General features: G+C 34.0%; 2 protein-coding genes across 2 annotated transcripts in view; both read left to right on the top strand.

Annotated features, from left to right (window-relative positions):
• The first annotated feature begins 9,388 nt into the window (after window positions 1-9,388).
• Window positions 9,389-10,955, top strand: LOC117103529. Its single transcript, XM_033244102.1, has 2 exons — window positions 9,389-9,954; window positions 10,418-10,955. Exons 1-2 carry the CDS (start codon window positions 9,389-9,391, stop codon window positions 10,953-10,955), a joined length of 1,104 nt encoding a protein of 367 aa, XP_033099993.1.
• A 203-nt stretch (window positions 10,956-11,158) lies between these two features.
• LOC117103518 (uncharacterized protein K02A2.6-like) overlaps window positions 11,159-14,002 on the top strand; it is a 4,413-nt gene continuing 1,569 nt past the window's right edge. Inside the window, exon 1 of the mRNA XM_033244092.1 lies at window positions 11,159-11,782. Coding sequence (XP_033099983.1) covers window positions 11,159-11,782 — 624 coding nt within the window. The remainder of the gene's footprint in view (window positions 11,783-14,002) is intronic.

The following is a 14,002-nucleotide window of genomic DNA, read 5'->3' as shown; positions in this document are numbered from 1 at the left end:
AAAATTCAAGGTTTTCCCCTCTTGAAAACAGTCAGGTAAATTTTTCTCATTTTTTATTTTATGTGTGTATTCATACATAAACAAATGAGTAGTTGCATGCGTATTCTTTTTGCCATAAATCGATAAATCCCAAAAAGAAAGGGTGGTCCAGGGGTTCTCCCCCTTAAAAGTTTTGATTCCTAGATGGCGGGAAATGAGCTTTCCCGACATTTGAAATGTGTTTTAATGACTTTTATGTCTGTCTCTTATACACATCTAGATGTGTATAAGAGACAGTATTTATAGCTCTGTAATTCCTGTAAACCGGAAGAATTATATCTGTGATTCGCACACCAAACCTCGCGATCGCGAAGCTCGCACGCGGGTCTCACTCTTCCGGCAACAAACATATATGACCTACGTTTACCTAAATGTTGACCAATCATAATCAAGAAAAGTTTGAAAACCGCAGTACGTACCGTGTAAAAGTCTACTTTCAAATAGTGCTAAACTTTTGGTTATAAAAAAACACCTTTATGTACGTCCTATTTTGGTAAACTTTTAGTATGTTGTTTTACATATAATTAAGTTTATATTTAGATCATAAAACGTTTTGTTGCAATTTTGTCCAGTAAAATCCGAATTTCCGGTGGACTAAGATATATGAAACCATTTATATTGCACTCAAAGAGCCCAATAACATATGCTTAAACACCAAATTTAGCATTTTTCACCAAATAGAAGTGGAGGTACATGCCAAAATTTTCAATTTTCGATGGTTTTTATGGCGGCCATTTGAATTCCAAAATAACTGCCATCCTAGATATATGAAAACATGTATATTGCACTCAAAGAGCACAATAACATATGCTTAAATACCAAATTTAGCATTTTTCATCAGAGAAGTGGAATTACAAACTAAAATATTCGATTTTTGAGGATATTTATGGCGGCCATCTTGAATTTCAAAATGACTACCATCCTAGTTTTTTGAAACTATGTTTATTGTATTCAGAGAGCCCAAAATCATATGATTAGATCCAAATTTACCATTTTCCTTAGAGGATATGTGGAATTATACTAAAATATTATTTTTTGACCATTTTTAAGGCGGCCATCTTGAGTTTCAACATGGCTGCCATTTTACGATTTCGAAACCTGTCTCATTGGCTTCAGTGACCCTAAAAACATATAGTTAGACACCAGATTTGCCCTTTTTCATTGGATATAAGTGAAGTTATGAGTCAATATCATAATTTTGGCGGCCATTTTGAAAATGGCCGCCAAAAAAATATGTTCCGCCCTTTTTCTGGAGGTTCTCCCTCGCTCAATTTTCTTATTTATACCATAGTGATGCTAAATCAGCAGTGAAACCTTAATCCCGAACGAAATGGGTAGAAGAAGGGGAAACAAATTCAAAATACTTCCTAGGACTAGAAAACAATAATGGTTAAAAAAAAGAAATTGAAAAAATCATAAGGTCTGATGGAACATACGCTGTAAAAACTAAAGACATTCTGTCCGAAGAAGTACAACATTTTAAGAACTTATATGCCTCTGAAAAAATTAGTAAGACTGAAATTCATGAATATTTATACAGGAAACGTTTATATAGACCATCTGTTTTCATTAGGAACGTTTTGCATTTACAAAGCAAACGTCTTAAAACATCTGAACAAATGGTGTTACACCTCAGTTTTCAAAGCACCTGGGTCAGACGGCCTAACAGTGGAGTTTTATCAATCGTTCTGGCCCAAAATAGATACTTTGGTATGTAACGCATTAAACTGGTGTTTAGAAATGGGAAAATTATCAAATTCACAACGAAGAAGGATAATAAATTTAATTTATAAAAAGGGTCAACATGAAAATTTAAGCAATTGGAGACCTATAACTCTCCTAAATGTGGACTATAAGATTGCCGCATCAGTTTTAACAAAAAGATTACAAAAAGTTATAAAAAAAAAATAGTTAGTAGTGATCAAAAAGGATACATTCATGTGATCGAATATATGGATATTAACAGCCTAACAGGAGCTCTGATTAGCGTAGACTTTACTAAAGCTTTTGATACTGTCAACAGAGACTTCCTGATTAGTACGTTAGAACATTTAAATTTTGGCCCATATTTTATTAAGTGGGTAAATGTTTTGTATTGTGATACCGAAAGTATTATTATGAATAATGGTTGGTGTTCAAGTAGTTTTAAAATGAACAGAGGCATTATACAAGGCTGCCCTCTATCCGCACTATTATTTATCATTGCAACAGAAATAATGGCTGTAAGACTTAGACATGATAAATTGATTAAAGGCATTATGTTATCAAGTATAGAAGGCCCACGTGTAAATGAAGTGAAAATTGCACAGCTTGCCGATGACACGGTTCTATTTATCAATGATGAAATCAGTATACAAAAAAGCTTACATAAAATTGTGGAATTCGGAAAAGTTTCTGGACTAAAACTAAATAAAGAAAAAACAAATGCTATGTGGTTAGGACAATGGAAAAAAAGAACTGATAGGCCATACGATATCAAATGGGTATCAGATGCATTCAGAATCCTCGGAATATATGTTGGTCATGACCATGACTTGTGTTTTAATAAAAAATTGTCTTGAAAAAATTGAATCTTTAAAAAATATACTAGATACATGGCGAAAATGAAATTTAACGATTTTTTGAAAAAATTTAATTCTAAAAACATTTGCATTGTCTAAATTAATGTACAATGCAAGTATTATTGAAACACCTGAAAGAGTCATCAAAGAAGTTGATCGCATTGTTTTTGACTTCATATGGGATAAAAAAAAAAAAGGAAAAAATAAAAAGATTAACTCTCATTAATTCCTATGAGTGCGGTGGTATTAGGGCCCCTGATTTTAAATCCCAAGTGCTTTCCCTTAAATTATCTTGGGTAAAACGTTTGTATAATGATGAAGTAGCAAATTGGAAACACTTGCCAATGATGTACTTTAATAAGCTTGCCCCAAGAAATATAATTGAAAATGTATCGCATATGAATTGGAAGCAAAAACCCTGTAAAAAATTACACGGTTTTTACTTGTCATTACTTCATGCAGTAGCCCAATGTAACGAAAGTTTAATGAAACATCCAACATGCTATGAAGAAATTATGGAGCAGCAAATTTGGGGAAACAAATTAATAATGTATAATGGATTTTCTCTGTTATATAGAAACTGGATTAGATCCGGTATTCGCAAAATGAAAAATATTGTGATTGGTTACGACTTCATTAATTCAAATAAGCTATTATTATTGTTAAATAATAAATCAAATTGGATATCAGAATTTTCTAATTTAATGATGGCAATTCCACAGGAATGGAAAAATATTATATTCTCAAAAACTGAAAATGTAAAGCAAAATAATACACAAGTAGTAAAAAATTGCTGCAATATGAACAGTAAACAAATATATAATTGTTTTTTATCAAAAAAATGTTTAAAACCTACAAATTCTCAATCAAATTGGCATAAATTTTTTAATACAGAATTTGACTGGGAACTTACCTGGTCATGGAAAGTGAAATCTATCAAAGAAAACAAGCTCAAACAGATAAACTATAAAATATTGCACTGTATTGTTCCTACTAGAAAAGGTTACATACATGGAAAATTATCGAAAATAATACATGTCCAAAGTGCAATGTTGTTGAAGATGACGCACATTTTTTTTTATTATTGTACAAAATCACATGACCTGTGGAATTTTATTAATCATTTTAGCATTATTAATTATGGTATTGAAGCAAATTTTAAAAATATTGTGCTTGGTACAGGAAACGTTTATATAGACCGCCCCATCTACTTACTGAGAAGCTAATAAATATAGGAATAAACCCACGACTTAACCTCTGGATCTCGGATTTCTTATATGAAAGAACACAGATTGTTAAATTCAGGGGTAGTGTATCTGAGTCGTTGACTTGTAGCACAGGGGTATGTTTTGTCGCCCTGGCTCTTTTCGGTATACTCTTCTGATTTTTGTAGTAATATTGATCCAAGTAAATCATTTAATATTAAGTTTGCTGATGATACTTGCCTGATTGGTTTGATTTCAAAAACGACACATCCTTGTTTTATGACTATGTTGAATCTTTTATTGTTTGGTGTAAGGAGAATTTTCTTGAACTAAATGCAAAGAAGACTAAGGAAGTTATTGTCGATTTCAGAAGAAAAAATAAAACTAATCATGAAAATATTGTAATCGATAATGAGAGGGTGAAAATTGTTGAAAAACACAAGTATCTGGGACTGATTATTGATAATGAACTTAACTGGGAAAGCAACACTAAAGAAATCCGTACCAAGGCAAATAAAAGAGTGTATTTTGTATATAGAATGAAACGGTTTAATGTTAGCTCTCATCTTATTCATATGTTTTATTCCTCGGTTGTCCAGTCAATTCTTTCTTATTGTATTATTATTTGGTTCTCTCATATCACCGCAGACAGTAAATGTCAATTATTGAGAATTGTAAATAAGACTGGAAGAGTGATTGGAGCCGACGTTAAGTCCTTGGAAGATATTTTTAATGATTTTTTACTTAAGAAATTTAATTCAATTATGCAAGATTCATCCCATCCATTATTTTCAGACATTATCATAAATAGATCGGGAAGGGTTAGACATAAACAAAACAAAATATCCACAAACCGTTTTAAAAATTTAGCATTGTACATCGCTTGTAATCTATTTAATTAAAATTCAGAAGATAACTGCACAGGACTCAATTTTTTATTTTTTTAAGAAATCTTTATTTAACACTCTATATGTTTATGAACGATTCCATGTCATGTACAACAAATATCTCAGAATGTATTATTTTGACAATAAAGTTGACTTGTATCTTGTATCTTGTATATATATATATATATATAATTATATGTATATAGGTGTATATATATATATTATGTATATATAGATATATATGACTACAACATGACTACGTGGGCTCGTCCTCTGGTCATAATATATATACGCATACCTAGAGTCTACTGCACTGTACTCTAATGACCACAGATTATTGAACTACCTGTTGGCATTTAACTGCACAGGTCTTTCCCGAGATATGAGAATTTTAACGTACTTCATCAAAAATCTCTCCAAGAAAGTGGCGTTATAAAAAATGGAACATGTACATAATAAACTAAATATTATTGCGTGTGCCTTAAAATAAATTTTAATACAAAGTTTAAGGGAAAAAAGTAAACGTACATACCAGTTTCTTGGCTATAGACAGTAATTGGAAAAAAGAGATAATTTACCGCAAATATCCACATGTTAATTACATACATCTTGTTGTGGCCACAAGACATGTTGGTAGAAGTGAGTATGATTATTGCAGCATTTTATTTTATTGAATAGTGCTGTCACTATAAATATTGAATACAATAGAAAATCGATGCATCAAAGCGTACATTTAGATGGTCGAAAATAATAATAATTATTATAATAGGTTCTTATATCTTGTTCATTTATTATGTTCATTGTGTGAAACAATAAAACTGAAACTGAAAAACTAAAATGGCACTACACAGACATAAAATTGTGAATATATATATATTTTTTTATCTTGTAATAAATTACCATTCCCCTTTTTTACTTTAACATATTTAATACATAGAACAATCTAAAATAACATTTAATTGATCAAATAAATAGTGTAAACCACATTGGTAATTATAGGAACACATGACACCATGTAGAATCCAAGAGTACTATTTAGAAGTTTCTGGAATCTTGGATACTATAGAGACAAATAAGTCTAATTGGTTAATTATGATGTAAGGTAACCAATGAGGAACTTAGGCAATATAGAATGCTCTGGAGTTGTACAGCTATGTTATATAAGCTGATAGTTTTATCTTTCTGGAGCCCTTTTTGAAACACATGTTAATGTGAATGTTGTTATGTTATTTTGAGACCGGATTTTTGTTGGAGTTTATACAGATTAAAAGTTTATTTTTTAGTTGTGTTACAACTTTGTGAGCTGTGTTATATATTTTATATTTCAAAGAGAGATTCCTAGTCATTTCTATACCGCCCGGAAATACGTGAAGTAGGAATTCATGACAATTTTCAGTTAAAAAATATTTTGAAAAATTTAGTTGGGCCCCGGGCCGGAAGCTCCAGGCCGGCAACTTCTCCCCCCCCCCCCTCACTCTTTATTCCACGACTGGATATAATAAATGTCCTACAGTCGATTTCAGACACACATTATGCTGTTGCCCTTGTGGGGCTGAGAAAAGAAAATGTATTATTATGGTACGTCTAGATGGCCGGAAATGGCACTCGCAGACTAAAAATTGTGTATATAATTTTCTTTTAACTCCCATTTTTAATTTTTTTTTTTTTGACAAATTCGGTGGGTCCCGGGCCGAGAGGGGGGGGGGCCTGTCGGCCGACGGGGCCCACTCTCTTTAATCGTTATAATATGATATATGCCCTACAGTCGATTTCAGAGACACATTATGGTGTTATTTATCATGATTTGAAAAAGTTATGATGCAGCCATTTTGAAATTGAAGATGGCTGCCATGAAAATTGTCAAAAATCAATATATAGAGAGACACAACATGATGGTCACTGAAGCCAAAAAAAATCAATATTTTGTTAATTGCTTAATTTTTTCGTAGCCGAAATGGCAATAATTTTGTGTCTAATCACATGTTGTGTCTCTATAATTTTTTTGACCATTTTTAAGGCGGCCATCTTGAGTTTCAACATGGCTGCCATTTTACACTTTCGAAACCTGTCTCATTGGCTTTAGTGACCCTAAAAACATATAGTTAGATACCAGATTTGCCCTTTTTCATTGGATATAAGTGAAGTTATGAGTCAATATCATAATTTTGGCGGCCATTTTGAAAATGGCCGCCAAAAAAATATGTTCTGCCCTTTTTCTGGAGGTTCTCCCTCGCTCAATTTTCTTATTTATACCATAGATTTCCTGGAAACTCAGTGAAACTATCAATACTTAGGCACAAAATGTAGTCTAGAGCTAATATATTTCATTTCCCCACAATGAAACTTTAGGGGCATCATGTGGGCTAAGTGTCCTAACTGAGGTGTGAATCCAGAAATCGAGATATATACTTTTGTGATATTTTGGGTCAAAGGTCAAGGTCACGTGACTTGACTTACATAATTCTCACTAGTCCGGACATCATCGAGTTTCATATCATTGGAAAGAGAATCTTCTTCTCTATCCAACGGTACCAGTAACAAAGTCTTTTTTGGTCATGGTGCTAGGAACAAGGAATCAATGGGTAGGGCCCCTTTGGAGCCCCTAGAATTCGGGGGCCCTGCGGACCGCCGCATGAGAGCGCATAGGCGTTAGAATAGAACTTTAACAAAACGTGCTATAAAGATACTAGCCATAATGTTGATAAAAAATGTCATAATATCTATACACACATCACATATACATACATACACATAAATACATGCATCAATATATTATGAAGATATCCATTGTGACGAAAAGGACAATGATAGCAATAATTGCAGTATATTAAAAATGATGACAAAGGGGTCATCTTTGGGGCAACTATTAGTGAAATTTCGCATTGTATTGTATTGGTAATGATAATGATAATAATAACGATTATTTTACAATGGTGAATTCATCACTTAAGGCATAGGGTACGCAATCGAGCGTTTTTTGTTTGTTTATTTGCTGTTGTTTTACAATTTATTTGGTTTTTCTATTTTTTTACTTTTGCTTGATTTTCGTCGTCTTTTATTTCCAGGCATTGTTTGGGGAGATTTTCTCTGACTCAGCTTGGTCTTTGGATTCATTCTTGTTGTTTTCTTTCTCTTTCACTTGCTTATTAGACCAAGATGATGATTTCATGAAGCTTGTTATCTTCCCTTGTTTCTGTTGGTTTTCATGTATTGGTTCACTTTGCTTTTGATCGCCTTATTCACTCTCCTCACTTTCGCTGGATGTCGATTCATCTTCACTAGTGACCACGCTCTTTTCCTCTACTACACGTTCCCATATTTCTTGAATGAGCTTTTCGCTAGAGTCATCTTGCAACAGTTTTTCTGCGCTGCATTGGTCCCTTCGATGACCTTCTAATCCACAGGCATGGCAAACGAGGTGGTTTGTACATGTTTTAGCATTATGTCCGTACTTTAAACATTTCGAGCACTTCACCCGCTCATGTGAAAATTTCTGGTTTTTAAGTTTAAGATATTTACAAACCTTGGTAATGGTGTTTTAAGGGTCTCCGCGTAAAGCACCCTGTAGTGTCTGGATTACAAGACTAGCATACCTCGTGTGTTGTTAAATCAGGACTGGTGGGTGAATAAACAATGAATGGCTATTGTAGAGCTGGAATATTGTTTATTGTGTCATTTAATTGTGTTTGTTTGAATACGATAGCAACACACAACATTGGCGACGAGGCTTTCGAACCAACTGTGAGTTTGAATAGTATAACTTTTCGATAGTTTTGTTTTAATACTGTACTGCTTTAGGATGAGCGCTGTGAACATTGAGGTCACTGGAGTCGCTGCGCACGATCCACATGACGTCCATGCTTCGTATGCTACCGGTAAAGGAGTGGTAAACAAAAAGCAAAATAAAGCTTTATTATTACATTTTGCTGGATTAGCTGTACAGGACATTGTGTAACAGAGCAGAATGGAACAGATGAGTATGATGTTGTTGTGAAAACATTAAATAAACAATTTGTAATGAAAACCAACTTACCGTCACAAAATGACGATGAAACTATTAACCACCAGTTTATTAACAGATTGAGACAGCAGGCTGCACGATGTGATTTTGATGCTGATCAGATTGATGAATTAATTAGAGACCATGTGATCGAGAAATGCAAATCGAATAAACTGAGAATAAAATTACTGGAAAAGGGGAACACTTTGAAATTAGCAAATTTAAAAACAATAGCTAGCACATTCGAAATGAGTGAACAACAATCAAAGGAAATGTCAGAAGGAGTTGCAGTGGAAACACCAAGTGTAAATGCAGTGAGAAATGAGAGATTTTCAAGGTCAAGTATGAATAGCAGAAGCAAGACGGCTGGAAATTCGAATGGTAACAGATCAAGTAGGCCAAAGGTCAGTGATAGTTATCAAGGTACATGGAAGTGTTTTCACTGCGGGAAAGAAGGACATTTTGGTAGGGATAAATGTTGTCCTGCGAGAGGCAAGCAATGTACTAAATGTAAATTACCTGGACATTTTGCTGTTTCTTGCAAAACTAAAGTAGGTAGAGACAGAAAGGTAAAGAGACGTGGTGGTGGTATTCGTAATGTTCAAAGTGAAAATGAAGATGATTATGCTTTTGGTATACGTGATGATATTATGCATGTAAATTCTAAAGCCATGTATGGATGTACATAAGGTAGAAATGATTATTGATAGTGGTGCTACAGCAAATATCATAGATGAAGATTTATGGCAACAGTTAAAATGTAAGCAAATTAAGTGTAAATCTGAGTTGACAAACAGAAAGTTATATGCATATGGGTCAACAAAACCGTTAGAATTATTAGGGAAATTTACCACAAATGTTTCGATTTTTAAAGATGCAGGTAACAATAGTTCTCCCAAAATAACAGCAGAAGTATATGTGCTGAAAGGGAAAGCTCCTGCTTTGTTGGCATATGATACGGCAATGAAGATGGGAGTGCTAAATATCGGCATCCCACAAGGAATAAATAGTGTACAAGATAAGTATACACAGGATTACAAGTTACATTTATTTATTGATGAACAGGTAACGCCAGTTGCTCAGAATATGTATAGAGTACCCTTTAGTCTTAGAGATAAAGTGAGTGACAAATTAGATTTGAATTATGGCTCTCATCAAATTGAATTAGATGAGCAATCACGAAACATCACAACATTCATAACAAGTAAGGGTCTTTATCGTTACAAAAGGTTGATGTTTGGGATAAATGCTGCTCCAGAAAAGTACTAAAGAGTGATTAGTCAGACGTTGAGTGGTGTGACGGTGTAGCCATCATATCAGATGACATTGTTGTACATGGAAGAACACAGGCTGAACATGATGAGAGACTTAGTGTAGTGCTTGAGAAATTCAAAGAGAAAAAATTGACCCTCAACAAGGACAAGCGTCAATTTTCTGTACCACAGATTACATTTATGGGTCAAACTTTGTCAGCAAAAGGAATTAAGCCTACAAGTGGGAGAGTCAGAGCATTAGCAGAATCAAAAAGACCAACAACAACTGCAGGAATAAAAAGCTTCTTAGGTCTAGTAAACCGCGATACATTCCAAATTTAGCTACAGTTGCAGAACCCTTAAGACGATTAGTGCGAAAAGATTCTAAATTCCATTGGGGAGCTGAACAAGAAAATAGATATGTAAAACTTACAGACTGCTTAACTAATGAAACATGTTTAGGCTATTTCAGGTTGAATGCAGAAAGTACTCAATTGGTGACAGACGCAAGCAATGTAGGCATTGGTGGAGTTTTACTTCAGAAACATGATGGTGAAACCAGAGTTATAAGTTATGCCAGCCGGACCCTATCCGATGCTGAAAAGAAATATTCAACAACGGAAAAAGAGGCTTTAGCAGTGGTGTGGGCTATGGAGAGGTTTCATGTTTATTTATATGGACTTGATTTTGACCTAATTACCGACCATAAAACACTAGAAGGCCGGTATGGACTAAAGTCCAGACCAAATGCACGCATTGAAAGGTGGGTGATGAGACTTATGTCTTATTCTTATACAGTAAAGTATGTACCTGGCAAAAATAGCATTGCTGATATTTTATCGAGACTACCAATAGAAACTGATGACCAACAAAATAATGACAGTGATGATACAGAGATGTATATTCGATTGGTCGCATCAAATGCAACGCCATGTGCGCTATCATCACGTGAGGTTGAAGAGGCATCCAAAGATGATCCAGAATTGAGCAAGGTGAGAGATAGTGTATAAAGACAAACACATGGGATAAGGACTTGATTCAGTATACTGCCATACAACAGGAACTTGCATGTCGTGGGTATTTAGTTCTTCGAAACACAAGGATTGTTATTCCATCAAAATATAGATTACAGTGCATTGAATTAGGACATCAAGGTCATTTAGGAATAGTGAAGACCAAACAAAGGCTCAGAACCAAGGTTTGGTGACCTGGAATGGCGAAAGATGTAGAAAACTATGTTAAAACATGTCATGGGTGTCAGATAACAAGTTCGATGCCAGCACCAGAACCATTGAAACCAACACAACTACCAACAGGACCATGGCAAGACATTTCAGTTGACCTGCTGGGACCATTTCCATCGAATGAAAATGTGCTAGTTGTGGTAGATTATTATAGCCGTTATTATGAAATTAACATAATGAAGAAGATTACAAGCGAGAAAATCATAGACGCCCTAGAGAATATATTTCTTCAACATGGCTTACCACAATCAATTACCTCAGATAATGGTGCGCAGTTTGTTTCTGATGAGTTTGAGACCTATCTGAAAGAGAATGGAATCGAACATAGACGCGTCACACCATTACATCCTGCTGCAAATGGAGAGGTGGAGCGACAGAACAGATCTATAATGAAACGAATTCGCATTGCGCAAGCTGAAGGAAAAGACTGGAAGAAAGAATTACGTGTGTATTTATTTGCATACCGTACAACCCCACACAGTGTTACTGGACAGACCCCAGCGGAAATGATGTGGAATAGAAAATTTCGAACAAAATTACCAGAATTGGAGGATAATACTGTACATGATGAAGATGTTTCAGATCGCGACGCTGTATCAAAATTAAAAAAACAAATTAGACATTGATGAGAAAAGAGGTGCGAAAGCGAGAGAGATGTGTGAAGGAGATAATGTTTTAGTTAAAAAGACACAGGGAGACAAAATGAGTACACCATATCACACAGAACCATTCAAAGTAATAGAGAAAAGGGGAAATAGTGCAGTGGTTCAGTCACCACAAGGTATAAGATAGTACTGATTCACCCGGCCCCTGTCGTGGACTGTTTTATGGGAACTGGGCCCTCTGGAAAAACAGTAATTTATTACTGAAGAGGAAACCCAGTATAAAGAACAAATAAATAAAAATAAAATAAATAAATAAAGAAATAAAAGAAATTCGACACGTGTTCAATCTTATAATGAAAGAGTAGACGAAGAAAATGGTAACAAAATACCAAATAATAATCTGGATCAAATGGATATAGTCCACCAGAAATACGGATTTGAAGCACCGAAGTTGGACATAATTGCAACAAAACGTTTTTTTATGAATATATATAGTTAAATTTTATATCTACAACATACAAAAAGTTTACCAAAATATACCCACGGCAAAGGTGATTTTTACAGCAAAGAAAACTGAACTATTTCACTGGTCTTATACGCCCTGCCTAGGATGTGTGTGCTGTGCCTTGGTTACGAAGCGCTTTAATTTGATTTGCCGCTGACGCTTTTGATTGGTTAACATACCTTCAGCAGTCTGCGCGTACTCATTTACGCAACACACGTACGTACGTACGCAAGTACGCAAGTTCGTACGTAGGTCACGTCCCAGAATGTAAACACGGAAATTGTTAGATATTATAGTAACCTCTGTAATATTTAATTTCAGGGTAGATGGATCTACAAAAATAATTCAATTTTAATTTTAAATACAATGATAGGTACGATTAATTGACAAATAGTGAGGCCTGCACAGTGTGTGCCGACCCAGCTGAGACTCAGGAGTCGGAAAAAAAGTATGTGATCTTATATCAATAGGCCCTATATAGGAATAGGCCTATTATTATATTTTTTTACCTAAAAACACCAATTAAATTTTATAGCTAATACAATAAACCAAATTTATTTGCAAATAGTGTAAAATAATTGTTGATATTTTAAAAAGTATAATAATGACTGATAATTTTTTTTCTCTTTTGTGGGGTCGTCCCACTTTTATTCATAAGTTCAGCATACACAGTATAATTTGTAAAGAGATGTTCAATATAGCTTCTTAAAATATCTTTAACAATTTTTTTTTAATTTTTTTTTTTTTTACTTTTACTTGAAATTTATGCACATCGGTCAAGGTGTACAATTACCATGCCATTTTTTTCTATTTGTTTTCTGTGTTTTCTGTCATTTTAATAAAGGATATAATAAAAGGTCAAGCTTTTGTTTAAGCCTATTTTTTTAAAGTTTGTTCGCTTGTGTTTATAAACACTACAGTGTATATACAATATTTATAGGCTACATTATTTTTTCTAAATAGTTTCCCTTCAGACTATAATATGGTGAAATTGTTTTCACCAAGTTTAACCAATATAATATTTTTTTTATTTTGTTATGGTCAATCATTGACCATTTCTTTTTTGCTTTTTCATTGTTAATTAAGAAATCACAGCTTAATAAACTCTTTAATTCCAATAAAAACATAACCCAAGGACATTGTTTCCCAAGTCCGAGTCTGTACTTAACTTTACTTTTATAGATACAGAATGTAAAAATAGATAGAATTTAATTTGTTCGTTCAGCATAGCATCCTTGGACAATTTTATTCTTTATTTATTATATAATTGATTTATTTGAAATAGGCCTACTATTCTCTTCATATAAAAAAAATGTTGGAAATCACGAAATTCAGGATTTGGTGCCGAATTACTGTATAATGCCTGTATCATGCCTTGTCTTCTGGTAAATAGCATGGACGGGGGTGACAGGCGACACGTACCCCAACTATTTTAAGGGGGTGGTCCCCATCACGTTCCTAAGGAAGTCAAGAATATACCTGGAAATTGTAGAATTGAACTGCATAAATGACCAGATTTTAACGAAAGACCACTTTACAGGCAGATATTTAACATCTTATTTTATAACAAGATACCGGTGTTTTCTGTCCACAAACATCTGAATTAACTGTAATACATGACTCGAGTGCGTGTCTCTATTATACAAGTATGATAAATAGTGTGTAAAGATAAATTGGTTTTCGGCTCATGAAGTAGGTAAATT

Source organism: Anneissia japonica, unplaced genomic scaffold, assembly GCF_011630105.1.
Source record: "Anneissia japonica isolate Jap-2015-1 unplaced genomic scaffold, ASM1163010v1 scaffold1065_len1792383_cov172, whole genome shotgun sequence".
In the NCBI taxonomy this organism is placed as follows: Eukaryota; Metazoa; Echinodermata; class Crinoidea; order Comatulida; family Comatulidae; genus Anneissia; species Anneissia japonica.
The sequence above is the reverse complement of the archived record's forward strand: the minus strand, read 5'-3'. Positions and strand labels throughout refer to the sequence as shown.

Bases quoted from the DNA above. Each gene is read 5' to 3' on its own strand.
- LOC117103529 (XM_033244102.1), top strand. From the start codon at position 9,389: ATGATTATTGATAGTGGTGCTACAGCAAATATCATAGATGAAGATTTA. The intron at 9,955-10,417 runs GTACTAAAGAGT...AGGCTATTTCAG, and splicing joins ATAAATGCTGCTCCAGAAAA to GTTGAATGCAGAAAGTACTC.